At 41.1% G+C, this 22,746-nt stretch overlaps 1 protein-coding gene across 4 annotated transcripts in view; it reads right to left on the bottom strand.

Moving 5' to 3' along the window:
- The window catches only part of plxna1b (plexin A1b), a 181,396-nt gene that overhangs the window by 32,609 nt on the left and 126,041 nt on the right, over window positions 1–22,746 (bottom strand). For all 4 annotated transcript variants that reach the window (XM_082534175.1, XM_082534177.1, XM_082534176.1 and 1 more), the window contains exons 11-14: window positions 12,140–12,236; window positions 9,364–9,554; window positions 2,882–3,033; window positions 31–154 (exon numbers count right to left, since the gene is read on the bottom strand). In XM_082534175.1, the coding sequence (XP_082390301.1) occupies window positions 31–154; window positions 2,882–3,033; window positions 9,364–9,554; window positions 12,140–12,236 (564 nt within the window). The remainder of the gene's footprint in view (window positions 1–30; window positions 155–2,881; window positions 3,034–9,363; window positions 9,555–12,139; window positions 12,237–22,746) is intronic.

Genomic DNA, 22,746 nt, shown 5'->3' with positions numbered 1-22,746 from the left:
ACAGTTGTAATATACATCAACAACATTTACCACAAAAGTGAAGGCCTTGCTTGAGACTGTTTTGTAGTCGGGGTGACTACAGTCTCTGACACACACTTCCACCTGAGCCTCCTGCACTCTGTAACCTGTTGCATCATTTAGCCGACACACAATCCTGAAAACAAGAGGAAAAAAAGTTTATCACTATGTAAACGAGTGAATGTTTTCAGTTTCAGTGTTTGCTTAATAGTGTGACAACTTGGTCAAAAAAAAGGGACAGAAAAAAATGAGGAATACTTCTTTTCTGCTCTGTCTAATCAGAAAAGCATTCAGATATTTATGAGTGAAGTGTTTCATTAGTTTCCATCTTATTCATAAAAAATAACAAAAACAGACTAAATGTTCTATTAGAGATAATGTGAACTGCTACGAAACTAAAGGCTTTTCTGTGTGTGTTCATGCATTAGCGTGTATTGTAGAACCATAAGCTGCGCACTTGGCCTTGGGCGCTGGCTAGCCAAATGAAAATCCACAGGAGAAATGATTGAACATGGAGAGGAATGGTGGTGTAGCCCACAGGGAGAACACACACACACACACTCATTTCATGTTTCACCCACTGGAGACATAGTTGAATGTTAATTAGCTAGAGCGCACGAATGAGACAGAGAGAAAGCACGAGAGCGCAAAGGAAGGAGGGAGTCAGAGAAGAAAGGAGAAAGAAAGAAGTAAGAAAGAGCTTGATTAATTGAACAAGCTCATATCCTACACATCACCTCAGCTTCCCCTCCCTGCGATGAGTTATTAAGTCTCCTGCTTCCATCCACCCTGCAGGTGGCCATGGCAACTGCATCGCGGCCGCAACAATGAATTTCACATTGCGATGCTGTGCGTTTCCATTGTTTTTACTTTCCCTTTCATTTATTCGCTGTCCTCCTGCTATGACAGAGGCCATGATTAAAATGCTGGACAAATCTCAGTTAGGAATGCAGCTCCGCTTGCATCATTATTGCCCAGATGACAGGTGGCTACACTGAGCTGGTATTACGTGGTTAGAAAGTACATTAGCTAAGATGACAACAACATAAATTATGCCTCACTCAATCAAATAACTTTGGTGGAATGTAGAATGTTAAAAAATTAAACATATGTCAAATTGTCACATAGTAACTACTAATAAGGCAATAAAAAGAGGGAGCTTAGGTTCTGTTTTTCTTCACTGCTGGCAATGATTTACTTTTCTCAAAGTGAAGTTAAACCATGTAGTGAATATTTGATGACTTAGGTGGGAAAAGGCCACACTTCCTTGCAATCCAATTCTTTCCAATCATAGAAACTGATGTAGAAGAGGTGGCAGAAGCAGAAAGCCAGAGTGAGAACAAGGTGTCTACGTTTTGCCCAACAGTCATTGCACATCCTCTTGTCTTTCGCAGCTGACCTTTGACCTGTGCCGTCTATGCTGTGACCCCGTCTTGTTTTCTGTGCTATGGCTCTGATGGGGTCACAGGAATGACGAGTGCAAACGGGACACTAATGGCACCGTATGGCTAACATCACTTTTAATTAGCATGACAGCCTAACTGCTAACCGCGCCCTCCTCTTCCTGCGGGTGCTATGGCAACAGGCCAAAAGCAGCATTATTGAGCTGGCCGGGTTAAACGTCACCATCTTGACGTTTGGATGTGATCACTTGGAGAAAATGAACATGTTTGGAAAAAAAAAAAGTTGGGCTACTCCGCTCTGTCTGAACAAAACAACACACGAGTTTATAAATTATAAATCAAGACTGACATGTCACTACGCTACTCTAAACCCACTAGTGAGTGTGGAACAGCATTCTGTTTTCCTGACTGTCAAACCATCAAAGTCACATTTCTTCTGGTTTCTTCTTAGCGAGGGTGGCAGAAAGAAAACCAAGTCTGCTGGGACTGTGCTGCAAAACTCAGCAAATGGGGCATTTTTGTACAATGACAGCAACATGGTTGGAAATAGAATATTGAGGACGCCTCCAACTGTGACGAGCTTCACCAATTCTTTCCTCATCAGAAAATGTATCTTGTCTGCTTAGATGAATACAACATAAAAGAGAAAGTGGGACTCATCTTGTAATTTCATTGCCCCAGTATTTGGAGGAGCTATAATGGGGCACTGCCAGTGTGCCAGTGCCCCAGATTTCTTCTTATTCTGAATGTAATTTAATTAATGATTCACATGATATCGTTTACACGTGAAATAAAGAACATTTTTTCAAAGAGGCACCCTGTTAACAGTTAAAACAAAGAGCTCAGTCATAAACTGAACATGACTGTTATACATTACTCTGAGTTCTACTCAGGATATACAACTGCAGCTATTAAATGGGAGTTAAATTACATCTGTGCAATCTGCTGTACTTCACCATTTCCCAGAAAACAGTAAACATAACTTAGAGTGTTCACATGACAACCTTTCATGAAGAATAGCTTTCAGTAGATGTATATTGCACACTTTTGATAATATTAAATCCACTTATATCTAAAAATGGGTCAAATTAATCCTAATGAGGCGAGTTATATGAGGTATTTCAATGCTGCTTGACCTGACCTGAGCATTAGTTGAGTTGAACAGGTTTTATTCAAGTTGCTGTCAGAGTTACTCGGACTGAACATGTACAGAAAGTAGCAGCACCATGCACAGCTTGAGGCTATTTGTGAGGAATTGGTTTTGTCTGTTAGTGGAAAACAGCATTTAACCTTTGAAGGTTTTATGAAACAAAGGTCTGAGAGAGTCACAGCGTTGTGCTTAGCACTCAGTGTCACAACAATAGGGGACAAGACAAAAAAGAAAGCAATGAGTTTTAGAAAGAGTGAGGTTTAAAATCAGTGGGTGTAACAGGGTGAAGAAAGAGACAATGCCAACGTACTGCTCAGCGCTAATGTATTCGTCCTCCTGAGGGTTGCACGCCACTTTGCCGATACGGACTCCATTCTGGATGTCTTTGAACTGTAGACCCAGGTTCTCACCAGTGATGGTCAGCATGGTTCCTCCCTGTCTGGGCCCAGTCTCAGGATACAACTGGGTGGTAGACCAAAGAAAGGAGGACATAAGTGAAGCAGAACAACACATGTGGCGTATATTGTGTTTAAGCATGAATGGCAGTTTACTTAGGTCATTATGGTCATGTTTCATTCTGCATGAATTACATTCTTGCTACCTCATTAAGCACGATGAAAAATGACCTTGAATCCATTAACTCCACCTCAATTCAGTCAAACATTCACAACTTGCCAACTCGCACACTTAACCTGGACCTACCCATCAAACCCTCACTTACGTCCCTCTTTTAATGTTGTGAAGATTTATAGGCTGAATACAATTAGAACACATAGTGACCCCTGGTTTCTGCTTTTTTTTCCCTAGAGGTCTGTGACAGGTGTACGGAGGTGCTAATGGCTACCCGAGGCTAGCCTAGTCGCTAATCATGGCTCTATTCATTCAGCCCCAATGCAGACAATGGTAATCAGTCTTTACTAGTATAATTAGGGCTAAAGCTAATTGGATTAGAACACGGCGGGGCAGTGGGGTCATTTGTTGCAACAGGGAGGGGGGTTATTGGGGGAGACATTAGTGGTTGGATGTCATGGAGTGGGGGTGTAAGTTGCCACAAACAAAAAAATGTATAAAAAAAAAAAAAAAGATTGATTATGAATCCTGCTTTTTTTTTTTTAACACAGAAATCTTTTGCTTGGTGTAGAAAAAAGTTGCTGTGTGGCACACAAAGCTCTACAAAGACACAGACAAACATGTCAACATTGAAACAAAGGGGTAAAACAGTGACCAGTCTCCCATATGTTTTATTTGATTGGACGGTTCAACGGTCACCAACAACTAGAATATGGGCCACTCCACTTGTAAGTCTTTAGTGGCGCTGGAAGCCTGGTGAAACACTGACTTAAAACGGTTAATATTTGTGCCATCCAACAAATTACTGAAAACCGTGTGCCGCTATGTCAACTCACTCAATTTGACCTCCATATCACTCTTTGTTCCTTCAAAGGTCAGCACTGTCACGAAGATTCATTAACAGTTTGATTCATTTGTCAAGCTTCGCTAAAGCTGAACCTTACGCTGTGCAAATTTACTTTTTCTCTATGAAGAAATCCTTTAATGACAGTGATTCTAGTGAAATTAAGTGATTGTGGTCAAAACCTTTGCCATCTTTAAAAGTGGTGCGACTAGTCCTTTGCTTTAATAAATTTACAAATTTAATCTTGTGGCGGAGGTGTGGTCCCTGGCACAGCTGCAGGGGAGGAGTAGTGCAGTGAGCTCAAGGGGGCGGTACCGGGAGGCAGGTGAGCCACAGGTGGTGGCGATTGTGTGATGACAGTGTCTTCTTTCTGTTTGTCTATATGTGACGGCAGAGTCGAGCGGGAGAGAGAGCTGGATCGGAACGAACTGCTACCTGTGCAGAACTGTCAAATAAATACAGCTCTTAAGAGCAGAAACATTGTGTGTATCGCATACTTCACAAATCTATTTTTTAAAAAAGGATGGGAATACACCAAGTGCTGGAAAAGGTGACAGCAGGGATAATGTATTCAAATATTCAGGTTTGTAAAAGAAATAATTTAATAGTTTAGGAAATACTATCAGCAGCCAGTTAGCTTAGCACAGCATAAAGAACAAAGGTGGTGGGGAAAAAAGCCAGCTCAGATATCTAAATCATTACAAAATCCAGCTATCAGCACCAAAAGTCACTAATTAACATATTATGGCTTGTTTGTGTAAAACAGAAATATTATAACATGGCAATAGGTAGAGCCATTGCAGCTGCCACATCTTGTATTCAGTCTTTGTACCAAGCTAAGCAGCAGTCGTAGCTTCATTTTTACCACTCAGACATAATGACAGTATCAATCTTACTGACACCATGCCAACAATGAAAATATGTTCTGCAATATTCAGCTTCTTTAAAGCTTATCTACAGTCTTACAGATTAATTAGATTAACCTCTCAACCCACTCAAATATTTCCCCACCTGGCACTACAATGATACCCAGTCTAACACTATGGAAAAGGTGGCAGGTTAGTAAAAGCCACAGGTGTTTAGAAAACCACTAATACAAACACACAATGGGAACAAAGCCCAGTGTCATGCAAGCCAGAAATGAAATGCTGCACATATTAATTAATGGCTATTTATCAGCTGGCACTCCATCTTGAACTTGTGTCTTTTATTTCAGTCTCTGTCTCCGTCTTTGACAGTGTGCCCAAATGTATAGATTTTAGCTGGAGACAAAAGAATGACTGGCATGCAGCAGTGCTCAGTCACAATCTTTAGATATGGTAATCAACCTCTCTTTCTCTATAAGCACTGGCTTATCAAGCACATAGACACACAAAGACACAGAGTGAGACGCATACACGCATGCACGTTGTTCCATCCACAACCAAACAACACAAACAAAGCGCCCTTTTTGATAAAAGCCACCAGCCTAAACACTCGCTCTATTCTCCTCTCACCATCATAACGCTCTACACTCATTCATACTCGCTTTTTTCTCTTTGTGGCTGACTTGTCCCGATGTATTTGAGGCTTTATGTCAGGCCTATTGTGGATGGCTAAGAAGCAGTGCACAGATAGCATCTGCAAATTAGAGGAGGAGGAGGGGGAAGGGGGAAACGGGCAAGGGACACGGGGGGAGATGATATGAACATGGTGTAAGGCTTCCAGAGTTTATCTGTGATATGAAAGGCTTTCAAAAACAAAAACTCACAAGCAATCTGATAGAGGCAATGACGTGAAAGAAGAGAGGGATCAAATAAGTCTTTAAACGTTAAATGTTTCCATGTGACTGAGTCAAACAATATTAGCTCTGAAGATGTGTAGCCTTATAGAACAGGAACAAATCTGTGTCAGAAGTCAGAATCACATCGGGGCCAATTATATCCCTCTGGCTGAACTCTGATCATTAAACAAGTACACAAGCTTAATTAGGACATCATCGTGGCTGACATCCAGTTACAATCCTCCCCTTTATGAATGAGCACGGTAAGTATTTACCCAACAGTGGGTAAATACTCCTATTTTTGTAACAGTGGGGGCTTACTTTTTAGCCCCAAAATACAATCAGCAAATCACAGAAGCATGGTCAATCAACACCCGTAAACAGAACAATATCTATCTCTATATGGATAATAAGGAGGTTGCAAGCAAGAGGGTAAGGAAGATAGAAGGTAAGGGAACAATGAGACCAAAGGATGAGATTCAAAATAAGGGAAAGGAAAATGAAAAATACTGAATAGTTAATAGATAGAGGAAATAGTCGGTGGAAGGGATGGAAATTTAAAAAAAGTGTTGCCAAAAAACCATAAAGGATGAGAAAAACAAATGTGACTAGCTACAAAAAAGAGATGGGACATAAAGAAAACTGGCAAAGGCAAAAACCACTAAAGCAGTACATGAGGGAGAAATGATAGGCCATCAGATCCATTTATGCACTTTAATACATATACAACATCAAGAAACACTCACACATAAACACATGGAGCTTACCACGTGCTAAAACCCTAAAAATGCAACCCTCCCACACACACAGACTGGAATGGCCTGCGTTGTTTTAATTGGTTTCTAAGGGCTAGCTGTGATGCTCTTCCTGTCCCCTAGGAGATGGCAGGCAGGAGATGATGGATAATGGAGGGCCAGGCAGCATCCAGGGCCAGTACCAGGACACTGCTGTGCTACACTGGGACACAGTGGCATAGAGAGTATGTGTGTGTGTCCCTATCCATGTGGCTTTGAATGCCATTTTGAGAATATAATACAGACTACCTAAATTGTAGCTTACTTTATTTTCATTTGGAGGCTTCTGAGAATGTGTGGGCACCATTGTGAGTCTTGCTGGCTTGTGTGAGTGTTAGCGCAGGCTCAAAGACACACACGCAGGGAGTATTTTCTTGCTTGCTTGGAAGGAAGTACTAATTAATCTTTGTGCACAATGTCAGTGCACAAAAATGCAGCACAATAAAAATAGCACTTCATCAGCTTAACAGCCAAATTCTTACAATGTCTAAAATCATCATTTAGTACCTAAAACATTAATTGCTGAATTTGGAGAGAAGTACTAGGTGCCAAAGCTGTTAGTGGCACAGTGGCCACACCGCACACTACTGAAAAATATCAACTGGACAATAGCCCACTCAGAAATAACACTAAATAAGTTAAACACTTGCTGCTCTGACAGCTCTTACTGTGTGTATGTTGTGCACACATGTGTGTCTCCAGTGGTGTTTCCTCCCCAGCTGAACACACATTCCTTGGTCCAAATGAAATTAGTGGTTAATCCACCAGCTATTGGCCACACAGCAGTTAGCATGCTGCATAAATGAACAAAGCAGGCTGAATCAGGCAAAAAGAAAAAAAAGATGAAACAGGGAAAAGGGGATTTGACCAAATGGTTGGTAAGAAGTGGAATAATATTCAATTTGTGTGGCCAATGTGATGCTCTTTGGGGGGCGGGGGGCGGGAGAAGATAAAATGGCGGATGAAAAAGGAGAGATTTTCTTTGTCATCTGCAGATGTTCTTTTGGCGTTAAATGTCAAACTGTAAATGTCAAAGGTGGAGAAGAGAGGTGAGGCCAGCGGCGCAGCTTGGTGATAACGCTTCCCCCAGTGTCTCTTTCTTCTCCACTTCTTTGTCTCTTCTTCTGCATTCTCAAACTTGCAGTGCGTCTCTTCTCCTGCTGCTTTTTGAAGCTCTTTGCCAGCTTTTTGACTGCCACCAACATCTTGCCCAAGGGCATGATTTACCCCTACATATGCATGCAACGGCACATGCTTGTGAGCACAACCCCCCTACCACCTCCCGTTTCTCTCCCGCAAGCACGCACACACAACCCAGTTGCCTCTGCATGCTTGTTTCAAAGAGATAACTGAAACGAGCACGAAGAGAGAGGGAGCATTAGCAAATGGTTTTATCTATGTGCCAGAGCTCCAATTAACCAGTATCTTCATTACACATTCAAAGAGACGAGCCCGTGTCACACAGGAAATGGACTGAGGGCTTCAGTCACACAAGTCAACATCAATGAAATGAGCATGGATATTAAACATATATTTCACACTCATTTAAGTTGAAGAATTTAGATGATTCTTCAGCTTATTTGAGATACATTTAGAGGAAGAAATGCTTGGCTGAAAGTTTGAATCACTGTTGGAGACACAGTAAAAATGGAAGAAGACAGACTGACGAGAGGGCTGAATGTCAGGACGCGTCTCACACAGCAGTGCATTGCTTTCAAACCGCACTGTGTGTGCACTAGTCCCAGTGGTGAGCTGTAGGAACTGTGACCCAGGTCGCACTCAGACGAGGACCACCGCCACGGTTACTAGTGGCAACAGATGGTTACGCTATGGTGTTTAGACGCCTCGGCTCTGCCAGCCTGTCAGATGAACACATGCACATGTGCACGCACATATTCAGCACCCGTGGCGGGACACAATTAACGCACTACCACATCCTCGGCTTCTTTGTCTCTCTCCAGACAACCACCCTCCCTAACTCTTCATTTAGGTGCATGTGTGTGTCTGTGTGCGCTTCTGTGTGAAGCCGTCGTCTCTGATCTCGTCAGTGTGTTCAGTCTTGGAGTGTGTGAACTGCCTCCTCCTTGCCAGCCCATCTGTGTTGCTGTTGCAGTCTTAGTGTTGGCTTCTAAGTTGTCTATCCTCTCTGCTGTCTGCCCTCCTAGGATGTCCCCTTCACTCTCCGGGGCCAAACAATGACACAGAGCAGGAAGACTTTTCAAAGCTCCTCTTTTGAAAAATTTGTTTTTACTAATGATCTGGCTTGGATTCTTGTAGAAAAAACACATAAGAATCAATCATAGCCTGCTTACAAGTAACATACTGTAATGTGAAGCCTCTCTTCTTAGACCCCTGAGTTGTTTGCAGTGAGTTGCTAGGTCATGAACAACCAATCAGCAGCGTGAGTGTGTGCTTTAGCAGTGCTTAGAGAAGCCTATTCTTTTTACCTTGAATTTAGCTGTTCCATGCAATGTTGTTTTTAAAGTGGGCTAATGATGAATGTGGACACTTTATGATTCACATTCTTTGCTCAAACAGCTTTCATTCAAAAGGGTTTTTGAAATGTTGTGATATAATGAGCTGAGAAATTACAAAAAAATTAACTATTTCTGCTTTATTTTTCTCTTCAATTTTGTTGTGTCAAAGAGAATATTTCTGTTGTGCACAGTCCACTCTGCATGTAGTTATATGTCTGGATATAGGGGTCTGTGTGCATGTGTGGGTACATTTGCACAACAAGACGTGTACCATCTGTTATCTTGGAATCATGCTTAACTGCAATACAATATGTGTAAGCATGTGTCATTATTATCAAGTCTTACCTTGGTGATCTTGGGGTGAGCACAGCGGCTGTTTCCTGTTGTGGCATGCATCCAAGTGCTCTCTGGGGGAGTACACTCCTGTCTCAGGGAGCACTTCTTTTCCCCAACGCACCAGCCGCACTCAAACCTGGGGTTTGCCTTCAAACACATCCCACAGCTATCCCTCAGTGCGTAGCACTTATACAGGTGAGCTGAAGAGAAGGAGGGAGAAATGAAGCATCATGAAATTATTACTGTTGAACTGAGGCTACCAAGTGAATAAAACATCCAGTCAATATAATATGTTAGAAATGACAGGGTGTGCTAGCGGTTAGCACTGTGGCCTCAAAGACATCAAAGAAGGTTTAGACCTACTTCCCAGCTGGGACCTCTCTGTGGAGTTTGCATATTCTCCTTGTTTTTATAAATCCTTGCACCAGTCTCTTATGTTGCTGCTTATCAGCTGGATTGTAACTCCCCCCAGTCAAAGACTATCTTATTTTCAGACTGAAATAAGCAGATAAGAAACCTGACAGTTTTCTTTTGAATGAAATTAAATTGCTTTATTTTCACTTCCTCAGCTTTATCATAAAATTTCAAAACTTCTTCAGTGTCACTGAGCCAAAGTTGAGTTAAGGCCCGATTTCCCAAAGGCACGAGGAACAGAAGAGTAAATCTTTCCTCTCTCTTTCTCTGCTATTCCTTCCCCAAATCCCATTGGTCATGGAGCAGCTTTAAAGAAACCCTATGCCAATTACTGGCTGCTAAACGACTCGCCTTTAATTACATTAACCTATCAGTATTTAAGATGAGTGAGCATCACTTGCACTCTACTAGATGATTATCATCACTGAGAAATACAGAGGTGGCTGGCAGTGAAGGGAGAAGAAGACGAGAGTCATATTTAGGCTGTAGGTCACTGCCTGATGTGTTACATTTGAGTTAACACACAATGCACAAAGTGATGAAGTAAAGACTACAATACTACAGACACGCCTTTGTTTACATGGTACAAACACATGTAGACCAGTTACACCACTCATACTGAGAGATATCTGACATTTAAGACTACAACAGCTTGCTTGGCTCGATTAGACTACAAAGAGCGATCAATAAACAGCACAGAGTGATGTGGTGTTTCCTTACTGACAAATGGCAATAATCACTAACTCACAAACATGTAAGATATAACGGCAAATTCTGGCATTAAATACTACATCCAAAATACCCATTACTTGTTGTGTCCTTAAACATTAATGAGTAACAACCAGGAGCAGACTATGCTACTCCCTCTGTTGTACAAAACTCAATGTGCTTGTCATCCACAGACTATATCGAACTGGCGATGATGTTACTTTACCTCACAGCAGGGGAATAATGTTACATCCCCCACTGTGCTTTACAACCCACAATAATTACGAAGACAGCATTATAAAGACTTTTACCAGTAATTATATCCAACAGACATGATCTCATTGTCTTCTCCCACAGTGGTGCACTGAGAATGTATATGAGTTTAATTATTACCCCCAAGGTTCCTGGATGAGGTGTGGTTTCACATTAAATCAAATATAATGCACTCTAATACAGTTTAAAGAAATATATATGTCTTCTATGCACTATCACATTAAAATAACACAAGTCAAGATACACACGGATGCCTACAACACTAAAGAGATTAACAAACAGGAAAATGCAACAATATGCATACAAAACATGGTAAAAATCTGTTTAAAATGCAAAGGGTTATGTGTTTTTGAATATTAGTTGGTGTAAACCTAAGACACTAACAGTGTAGCGGTCTTTTGCACCTCGACTCATGACGCTTGCCAATTTCTGCTTTGTTCAAATTGGACAATTTGCAAACAAAGCAGAAATTAGCCTCATTGCTCTACAACATGCACACACTGTACATCCCAAACATGGCTCAATATACTGAAATTTAAAACATTTAGAGAGAGAAAATATCAATTACATTGATCCCTTTGACACTAGTTGCTACCCATTAGCCATGACAAAAGAGTCTCGTGGGGTGGAACCTGAGCCTTGACGGACATAATTATTATTCAATATATGCATTAGTGAATACAAATGACCAAAACTAGAATATGTGAACTCTCTGGCATTGACAGAAGATTTGAGCACATTCCTTGGGTGCAGTGTTTAACTGTGCTTTTTCTCTTTTGTTAGCACAAACAGTTTAATAATGTGACTGTTTTGCCTCTTCTACACACAAATACACACACAGTCATCTAGATACGGTTCTCAAATATGTAACTGTGAAAGATTGTGTCAAAATGTAACAGTATCTATGGTAATTTAAAACAGCTAACCAACTAAAAACACCCACCCACTAATCCATCCATCTGGGTTGTGGTGGGGGTGGAGCCTATCCCAGCTGTCATAGGGCAAGAGGTAGCTGTGGACAGGTTATGAGTCTGTTGCAGGGCCCAGTGCATTCACAGCTATGGCCAATTTAGAACCACCAATTAACCTAACATACATGTCTTTGGACTGTGGGAGGAAGCCACTCAATCTCTCAATAGGCCAGCAATGGCTGCTTTTTGACTGTAGTATTTGGGGGTAATGTGCCATTCATGAAGCAGAAAAGATGATTGGGTGATTATTACATAATACATACTGATTGGAGTCATAAATATAATTGTTAAGGTAAAAAAAAAAAAAAAAATGTTGTACGTCACTGCAGGACACTGAATTCCTTCCCGGTTTCTAAGACAAATCTAACGCATTCAACCACATTCAGTTCCTACCATAAGTAACCTTTAATATTACTCACCTTTAATGTTATAGGGGTTGTCAATGACAAAGTTTCCATTCCAAACTACAGACAGGTCGACAGGCAGGTCGCTGATGTCATTGCCCTCATAATTATACTGAAATATAAAACAAAGAGAACAAGATTACAATTCATACTCATCCATTCAACATTTTTCTTACATCAGCATCATCATCAGAAAACATTCCATCTTTCAATAAAATTCTTTCAATAAATTCATAAGAGCGAGGGAAAAAAAAAAAAACACAGCTAATACCAAGAGCAAACTCAGTTAAGCTAGTGGTTGGTAGTAATGTCATACCCTGCGGTGCTCACAGAGTTGAAGGGCCATAAAAATGAATGATGAGAGACAGGCTATATTGTGATTTTTACACATGGCACATCCGCTGCTGCCTGGCAGAGCGCAGAGTTGATTAAGAGATTGGAATCCCCATCACTGTATGACTCATTCCATTCCAGTGATGAATGAAATGCATAATATATCTCTGACAATAATATTCTCATCTAATTTCATTTTTGCATCCTGAACTAATAAGAGTTGAAATGTAATTGACTCATCGTTGGCATAATCAGTTTTACGGAATTGCTTTAAATGAGACAACAAGCTTCAAAAGCGGTGATGTGATGGCGGCGTGTTAACTGAACGGGTAACGGAGAAAAGAGCTCCTATGAGTCCCTGCCCAAACTCCCAACATATAAATTATCAATGACAATTATCACCAGCAAATAAAATGCCACTTTAGAAATTACACCGCCTCCCCAATAACCCCTGCTGATGTGAGGTAAATACAACATCTTCATCAAGAACTTCACAGACTTCACCGAGACAGGTTTTACATTATTAACGTCTCTTTTGTTAGCTGTATTTCACACGACATAAAGCAGACACTATATGACAAGATGGGTGTGTTGTCAGCAGCAATGTTGAGGTGACGGCTGGTGAGACTTCAGATAATGACCTAATGGTGCCCAGCCCCTCTCACTACCTCTGGTATGGTCAGTATCTCCAGTATCTCCCTGGGTGAGAGATAGCAGGACTTTTCTCTTCTAGTAGAGTGGTGATAAAATCCAACGTGAAAGCCCCAAGCTCGGGGCTATGAGCCCTCAAAGATTGAATCTAGCTACAACTTTGCCACTATGTGATATCACCCACTCCAGTGTGATACTGTGAGATTTATCCTGACATCTGTAATAACAGTGAATTTGAATATATTTGAGGGAGGAAAGGACTAAAAAATGTGCACTGAGAAGATAAGAAAATGAGAGGACACAGCAATGTCACAATGTGTGAATGGCTGATTAATTCTTTCATCACTTTTTTTGTGATTGGATGATTTACATTTAGCGGGCCCTGAAGGCTGAGACGCTGATATCCGAATAAAGAAAGACGTCTCCATGCATCTCAGAAAAAATACCACTTTGCTCTTAGAGCTGATTTTAAAGGCAAATTCTTTCAAAATGTGTTTTCAGGCTCACTCTAATTTATTTAGCAGCTGTGAACTACTGAAACTTTTACTTGAGCAACTCTACCTGGAAGCTGGCCTACAGAACACTGAAGAAAAAGAAAAAGAAAAGAGACAACTTTTACAGTCTCACTGTAGATATAGTAAGTTCTGAATTTAGACAGTGCTATTGCATTACAACTAGATTTTTAAGACAAAACATTAGCCTTGGCACAGTACAAAATAATAAGGTAGGGTGTGAAAAGCAAAGTGGATGGGCAAACAGAAAAGAAAAAACCGATAGAAGATGTGAAAATACTTGGAATTTGTGATCAAAAGCTCAGAAGTGGAGTGAAAACAACAAAAAGATGGTGAAAAGGAAGGATGACAAAGAGGGTAGGGAGAGGGGGTATAGAGCAGGTAATGCAGCAGAAAGGGTGAAAGGGAAATAGCGAGGGCAAGATGGATAGAGAGAGGTGATTGTGTGTTATTCTGTGGACACCATTCATTTACACATGGAATAAGAGGCCGGGGCTGGGCTGTAAGCGCGTGAGCTGGTGGGGGCTAAAGTGAAATTGGCATTTTCAATTTGTTCTCTGACATGTCTGCCTCGGTCTTTTCACACATTCCTCTGCCTCTCCTTCTCTTGCAATCCTCCTTTCCAACCCTCCTTTTTCTCTTTCCCTTTCCCTCTCATTATTCCTTCCCTATACCTCTTTACAAACCTCTTCCCCTATCAATCTTAGCTTGACTTTCTCTCATCTGCCTCAATCCCCCCCAAAAGGTTCACAGTCAAACAAGGAAATATGAACCAGATTCCTTATCAGATATACCAAACATTTCCAGAAAAACACATGTGCACACTGTACTATAAATATATGTCCGGCACATGGGACTCCTTCCAGAGAAGGATGCCGGCAAATTCATCAAAGACTGATCACATGGTCTGTACAGGAAGTAAAATATGATGAATAAAAACACATGCAAACACAGGAAGATAGGGCACAGCAAAAACACATTTTGGACATCAGCTATTATTTCTCTTCTGAAGTTTGACCATATGAACCTCTTCAATCTCTCCCTCCCTCCTTCCTCATCGCTCCACCACAAGACCACCCAGTCTGCCTGGGAACAAGAGCACTTCTTCAATTGGTAAAGATGGAGAGAACGTGTGAGTGTGTTTGAGTGTATATCTGCATGCAAGACAATAGGAGAGAAGAACGGGGAGAAAAAAGGAAGTGCACAGGGACACTGCACTGTGAACATGTGCAAAGAGTGAAAAAGCATCAAAGCATCGCAGCGAGAAGGAGATAAAGAGGCAAAAAGAGGCAGGAAACACAAGACATCTGGAATAAAGCTGAGACATAAAAGCTAGAGATGCAAGTGGGAGAAAGATGGTGAGAGTAGAGAAGAAGGCTGTTAACCAGCCAAGGTCAGCTTTGTATTTGGAAATTGCTCAAGCTGATGAAGGGGTTCGAAAATTATCAACCGCTCTCTGAACAGTCAGTTGTGTTTACACTAAGCAGCAGGTAGGTTTCTCATAATCTGTAACATGACACGAAGGTTGTTAAATTGAAGCAGTCAAAATCAAAATGGCAAATAAACAAAATTAAACACTGTTATCCTGAATGCTTTATTTTGTAGAGATTAACAGGGAATACTGCTATATAAATAAACCTGAATTAAATTAATCTAAACACACAAACAGAGAGAAAGGAACTCGCTGCAATACCAACATGATAAAGAATAACAAAAGAAAAACAAATTACCAAAATTTCAATTACTTGAATACCAGACCATTTCTTTCCAAACCATTTTTAAAGACAAAAACATATCTATACATCCATCTGCTGTATTCCCACAGGACAGAAGACTAGCTTTAGTTAAGGACAAGAGACCGAGGTGCCATTTATTTCTGCCCTTGCTTCTCTGCTGAAAAGCAAATTCTAAGAGAAGGCCTTTTTCTTCTTTGACCATGTTACCAATTTTACTCAATAAAGTAGAATAGTAACATATTTTAGATGTATATCAGCCTCTTAACACTGATTTTTACCTTGTTGCCTAACTCAAAATGTCCACCACAAGTACACATCAATAAAACACCAAAGCTATCTATCCTCTGTTTTTTGTTGTTTTAAATCTATGATACAAGAATTTGCCCATGTCTGTATATCAGTCCTCAAAGAAGAGTCTATATTGGGAACTGGGACAACACAAACATGCATATTTAGTTAGGGAGGAGAGTGTATGTGCATGTATGTGTGTTAAACGGGCAGCAGAGAGTGGGGGAGCCATTGGAAAGGTTAGGTTATTATCCAGAGCTCATCTTCTCTCATTGCACCAAGGGCTTATTAAACTTTTATACTGAACCACCACTGTTGCACAACACAGCGTTCAGGGAATACACACATGGGCCTTGGACAGGGTTTACGCACATCATACAGCAAATTCCAGTATGAAAATTAAACACCAAGAAATAATTCTAAAAAACAAAGTCACATTGAAAAATGGAACCACAAAATCACTACATTTTACAAAGAGGGCACACAGAGAGAAAATTAGAGATGCAGAATATTTACAATGAAAGAGCAGATGACAGAAACAGGAAATGGAGATTCCATAAAGGAAACAAGAATATGCAGTGACAACAAATAAGCCAGTGTAACAAAAAAACTAAAACAAAGAAGAGAAGAGACATTTGTCACTGGAAACTAAAGAATGGGAGGCAGGTGTAGATGAATGAAGGAGATGAATAAAGGTAGGGTGAAGATGGAAAGTAAGGCAGGTAACAATGGGTAAATTCTATGAGAGCCACAGCCTCATAATTGGTCATTTTGAGGGTGTGCTAAAAAAAAATATCCCTTTTGCCCAGGGCAGGCCCATGCCTGGGATATGTATGTAATATGTGGGTTACCCTCTTCCTCTGTTCACAGATTTCTCAAGGTGATCCAAAAACCATTAGTTGACATAACATAACCTTCAACCTACATCATTCTAGTTCTGACATATTCCACGGTGAAGTAAAGTGAAATGTGTGTTTGCCAGCCTAGATAAGACTCGGCATACAGTGGATGTCCAAGTCTTGTCGTACACACCATCAGTCTTTTATATACACACACACAACTTCTGGGCAGATATAGCTTCCTTATCAAGGATCAAGTGGTAATCCGTCTTATAGTTTTGTGTTTGTGTGTACGCATGTGCGTGTGTGCATGTGTACGGTCAGGCGACAGAGAATCAGCCCCTGCTCATAATAGGAGCCTGTTAGCCAGTGCTAATCGCTAATGCTAACAGGATTGGAGCATGGCTGGGCCCAGTTCCCCAGCTTATCTCCAGCACAGACACAATAACGCACATGTGTGCATACCCGTTTGCACACATGCATGCTTCCTTCATTGATGGAAAGAAAAAGAGAGGGGTGGAGGGGAGAAAAATGCTGGGTTGAGGGAAAAATAATGCTGCCATAGTCAATGTTTCTTATTTTTCAGCCTATGCATTAAGCTAGTGTAAGCTTGCTAAAATTCTCCCAGGACAAAAGGCTGATTTTTGGTAGTTGGCAGAAATGTCCAGATTTTCAGTGGCGTCAGACTTTTTCTCCTACCTCAACTTAATGCCATTCTTCTGGTGGCCACTAACTAACTTCTCTGCCAAATAACACATATGTATGTATATGCTGGTCCCATAATGAGGAAATACAGACCACATTTTGATTTGACTCAGTAACTCCAGTAGTTTGCCATCACTGAGCGCACTCTCCATGACATTAACAAAGCTAACAACAAATATGCAACAAATAGAAGACATTAACTGGCATTAAATGACAAACTTTGTTTTTATGCAGCCCTTTATCACAATATGCAAACAAAATAACATTTAAAGTTTTACACTGTCTCCTCCACTGCGAATTTTTCAAAATGAAGTCAGCATGTGCAAGCCATGCTCTCAGTATTTATTACAAATAAGGTGATGCTGCAACTTAACTTAATGGTTTAATTAATCACAGGATTTCCAGGAAGATTTACCAATTTCTAATATTATATTTTAATGAAAGACTTTAATCTCTTATAGAATGCCTTGCTTATAGTAAGATGCTATTACTGACAATATGTTTATGGTGCTTTAACTGCACAGGCTCATTCTGTGCACATCGATATTTGTAGAACGATGAATTTTCTAATAAAAGGTAGGCATCTTTTGAATGTTTACAAGGAGAAGAAAACTGATTCTTCTATGGCAGCATACTGTGATCAGAAGGTGTTTGACATGTATGGCCACACTTCAGACAGTCACATGAAAAGAAAAGTGTGCAAATGCTCTCTAAGAGATGTGAAAGTAAGCCCAGGTCTTTTCTCTGGCTTGACCTCCTGATGGTCTCTATTCTCACCAGGGTAATGGCAGGAGAGCCTTGCTATAACAATCCCTTCAGCTTTTCAAATGTCTCTTCAAATAATGATTTAGAAAAAGTGCAGCACTGCTATGAGACAAAGGATATGTGGAGTAAATGTTACAAATTGCAGAGATGCAGGGAGACGGAGAGAAATGAGAAATAGATAAGAAAAGTGGGGTGGAGAAGTTGGCATATGCAGATAGCTGTGCTGCAGTTAATTCTTATTTATCCAGGACAGCAGCGTGGGAGCTGTGCTCTTCACCTGCCAGAAGGGAGGAGAGCAAGTGAGCCAGCAACAGGACAGAGATGAAGAGGAAAATGAGGGAGACACACACAGTATGTGAGAGGGAGGTAAAAAAGGGGGCACTGCTGGAGAGGGAAAAAAGAGCACACTATAGGAAGGTCATTGTCTGTTCTTTCTCTCACTTTGAGCTGCTTTAATAGAAGATGGGTCAGCGAGCAGTCAGATAAATGCCAAATAAGCACAGATGAGCAAACACAAGATCTTGTTTAAATATCACAAACTTAAACAGATATGTACACAAGTAATTTGAGCTATAGTAGGAAATCACATGATCAAGACTCATGTTTCTCCCAGCTATAAGATCTACTAAGACAAATACATTAACTTTAAACAACATTGTAACAGATCAGATGAGTCTGGGCTGCCACATGATGATAATCTTTCATCTGCAGCTATCCACAGTAAAACCCAGTGAATGTCTACTGCTTTTTCCCCAAATCCATCCCCACACAATACACACAGAATGTGCAAGCCAATTAAAACAGTGTCAGTGTGTGCTGTGGCTGAGTGCAATGCCAGATCTAGTGTTTATATCTCATTAAGCTGAGCTAGGCCATGCCAGGCCAGACTGTACTCTGCTCTTCTGCACCAACCCTCCACCCAACAGCACCGAGGCCCTCATTAGCCTTTTCCTGCTACCTTTAGCACTATGTGTGTATGAATATATGTGCATGCTATAGTGCGTTTATATTTTAATTTTTTTAATATGCAATTTAGTACTTTAGTTTTATTGTTCCCATAAAAAGTCAAGAGTTTAGTTTGTATTAGGACTGAGCTTCAGCCCTCTCTCTCTCTTTCTTACAAACACACACACACACATCACAGGGTGTGTGACACCATTAGACCAGTGTGGTTTGTGTTAACCACTCTCCCTGCAGACATGTTTAGCCTCTTCTCTAGACCTCTGTTTTCTCAGTCTATCCATTCATTCATCTATTTATCCATCTTTCTTGTCTGCCATACTTCTCTCATTTCCCATCGGAAGCCAGCAGACAATTTGTCCTCTCCTCAAACTCTCTCACAGTACAGTCTCAATACACCCTTCTTCTTTCACTTCTCCTCCTCCTCATCCATCTTGCACACTGCTCTCTACCTCTCTTTTTCCTGGAAGCTCTGGCTAGAAACTTCCCTTTTGTGTCTTTTCTTTTCCAACCCCGCTCTTCTTTGTTTTCCCCAACACAATCTTCCCCAAATCAGTATGGTTGCTTTCTTCTGCTCTCTTCCTGTATAAGTGAGCTCATATGTGCATACACACACACACTGATACAGGAGCACTGGTCTCCACTGCCCAGCAGCAATTCATCATCATTTTATCTCCCTTAATTGGATGCCATCAGGACCCCTGATACTTCGCATCTCTACTTTAACAAACAGCTGCTCTCTATACACAGAAGCGAAGCACACAGACACACACTCTATCCCAAACTAGATTTTCTCCTCCTGCCCCCATGTCTGCTTTTTTTCTCCACTGGTGAAGGACTGGGAGAAAGAGGGTGATGGAGTGGCCGAGCTGTTTATCAGACAGAAGGTAATGGTGTAAGGCCCGCTCTGATATTATCTGTCCTCTCATTCCTGCCCTCCGGGGAGAAACAAGGAAGAAGGATAAAGAGGGAACTGAGGGTAGGAGAATGGAGACGCACAAATGGACAAAAGGCTAAGAACACATGAAGATAAAAGAACAGAAACAAAAAGTCTTGAACAGTTTGACTCTCGTCTCTCACCCACAACCTTCAAACGATGTCCAGCTGCGCTACATCAGTCTGTCTGACCCAAGACTGCAGTCATTTGTGTGTGAAAGAATTGTGTGTACATGTGTTTGTTGCTCCAACGACCCCTCTGGCACTATGAGCACAACTTCCCAGCCCACAGCTCAGCATCCTATTGGCCTTTGTACCTTAACCGAAGCCCCTGATTGGATCACACACAAGGAAGCTGTCTGGACCGGGTCAGAAAACCGGAAGGCACCAATGTAGACACCAGCTTGTTGGTTTGGTCGCTGCTGATCGGAGTTAACTGCTACCATAAGGCATAGCGGATGGCTCTGTATGTGTCAGTAGTAATGTGGGCTTGTTTGGCACTAATAAATACGAATAGGACACTTTTTTTCTTCTTATAAAATGATCAGCATTTTTCTCTAATTAACTTGCAAATGGACTTCTGACAATCTGCCATTTCACCAACTTTCACAGGTTCCTAAAGAATAAATGCTGAATTACTTTTGGCTATATACCCAACTTCAAAAGTTAAAAATGTAAAGCAGAAATTAGAGCTCTGAGCAGTGTTTTTAAACCCTTACTCTAAATGCATGACTCTTCAAAGTCTTAACACCATGAAGACAAAGGCTTGTTTCGTGTCCCCTCTTGCAAAAGAAAACCGTTTTCCAATATTGCATTCTTTCTCTGGTCTTATGATATGCTTGCTCTTTCCCCGTTGGGATCAGCTGGTATGTACAGTAACCTTATACAGAAATACCACAGCACCAATATTTTCTCCCATGAGCAGATATGGAAAGTCAATACCCAACAAGGTTAGCATAGAGCTGAAGTTACACTATCATATATCATGTCTGCCACATATGCAGTTGGATATTGACAGCCTCCTGTTAGGAGATACAACGCAAGAGCATTGAGTTATTATGGTCACTGTAAGAGCAGTAAGGTATGGGAAACTAAAGTTTAAACATTATCCGACTGTGGATGTCTTGAATATCCTGTGGATAGTTATTTCTTTCGGATAGTCTGATGATATTGTATAAAAGAAAGGAGAATGAGTTTTGGCCTCAGGAGACACTTTTGAGCTGATTTTCTCTCTTACAGCTTCTCATCTCATTTTCCCCCTCTGTTCTTTTCAATATCACTCTCCCTCTCACTTTTCTCCATTCATCTCACCTGAAATTGTCAACTACGCACCAATTTCCCTAGTCCACGTTGCCTTCTCCTATATTCTTTTTCCACTGATTTGTACTTGTACCACTCTTTTTATCCCTTCTCCTTTCATCAACATTTCCCACCTTCACGTATACTGTCCACTCTGTACTTCCTCTTCACTTTATAGAAATTCTCAGCACACGTCTCATCTCAGCCCTCATCTTCACCTTTTCTAAGTAATGTGTCTCATATGGCACTTGCTGTGGATCTCAAACAAAAAGCTATATTGTGGATTATGCAGCGCTTGTGTTTATCACACTGATCAGCAAGTGTAATGCCCCTTACAGTCTTCTTCTGGAACTGCACATCCAAACACACTCATGCATAGCTACCCGGGGATCCGTAGCCTAAGGAATATAGAAGCATGCAGATGTGCACACATGAACAAACACTGATCGACCCCTATCCTCACAGCTGTATGCCTGCAAGCTGAGGCAGCAGTGTGCACACAGTATAACAGATAAAGTCTATTTCTACTGCAGAACCATTCATGATTTATTGAGTTGGTTCTGAACACTGTCAAAGTAAGAACAATCACGGAGGGGTGCTTGCAGAAAGTAGAGATATAAAGGTCTATAAATAGATAAACTAATATTTAAGACCCGCTTCTTCCAAAATGCCGCTCCAGAGCTATAATAAGACTCTCAAAGTAATAATTCATGACACATAATTAAACTCTTAATCTTGAGCCAGTATGAATTATGCCCTAACTGCAAGTTCATGCAGCTGGCGCCTTTTTCCTACTCTGAAACTAAATATGGATGCATGCACACTAGATGAACACGCTACATCGATATCTGGCCATACAGTCAGGATGCCACTGCTATTTGCTAACAGGGGCTAAGTGTTGACAGTCCCACGCTAATTACTGCTAGCATGTCTGCTTTGTGGACATCAAATGGAGAAATTCAGCTTTTGGCTGAGGCTAGGCTTTGCTGTTGATTAACACTGGCCTTGCAGCTACAATAAACAGTCAATAAACAAGCATCTCTGTGGAGAGACAAGCCTTGCGTTAGGTAATTAGCCCTGCCTTCACAAACAACTGGCTAGCGTGTGCCAACACCTAAAGACTGTCCGTCGATACAGACAGAATCAAACACTGTGCTAGCCGTCACAGCAGCTACACATCAAGCTATACAGCTAAACAGAGACTACTGCTACCCTGTACTCTAAATGTGTCTGCCAGTGTCTGAATTCCTGTGGCAATCTGTGCCTATTATGACCAGTTGCTGCTAATTGAGAAGTGAGTAAGTGCTAAATCTTATTAGGCAGAGACATCCTGAGGTTTCTACTGTCTCTGAATCTATTTTCTTCCAAGTGTGTTATTGTGGCAGCTAAACATCCTCATGTAAAACTAAATTAACAGCAGCAGCTCTAATGGCATCGTATATCTTAGGATGGAATCAGACACGAACAGAAACAAGTAGCAAAAGTGAACTTATGAGAGACGAGGGAGATGGAGTGAGAAAAGTAGGGAAGAGCAGGAAGAAGAAAGAATGACAGTCAGTGGGAGGAAGAGAGACAGGGAGAAAGATGGGCTCTACAGA

The sequence above is a fragment of the Aulonocara stuartgranti genome (assembly GCF_965226115.1).
Source record: "Aulonocara stuartgranti genome assembly, chromosome: 5".
NCBI classification, from domain to species: Eukaryota; Metazoa; Chordata; class Actinopteri; order Cichliformes; family Cichlidae; genus Aulonocara; species Aulonocara stuartgranti.
This window is presented reverse-complemented; position numbering and strand designations above follow the sequence as displayed.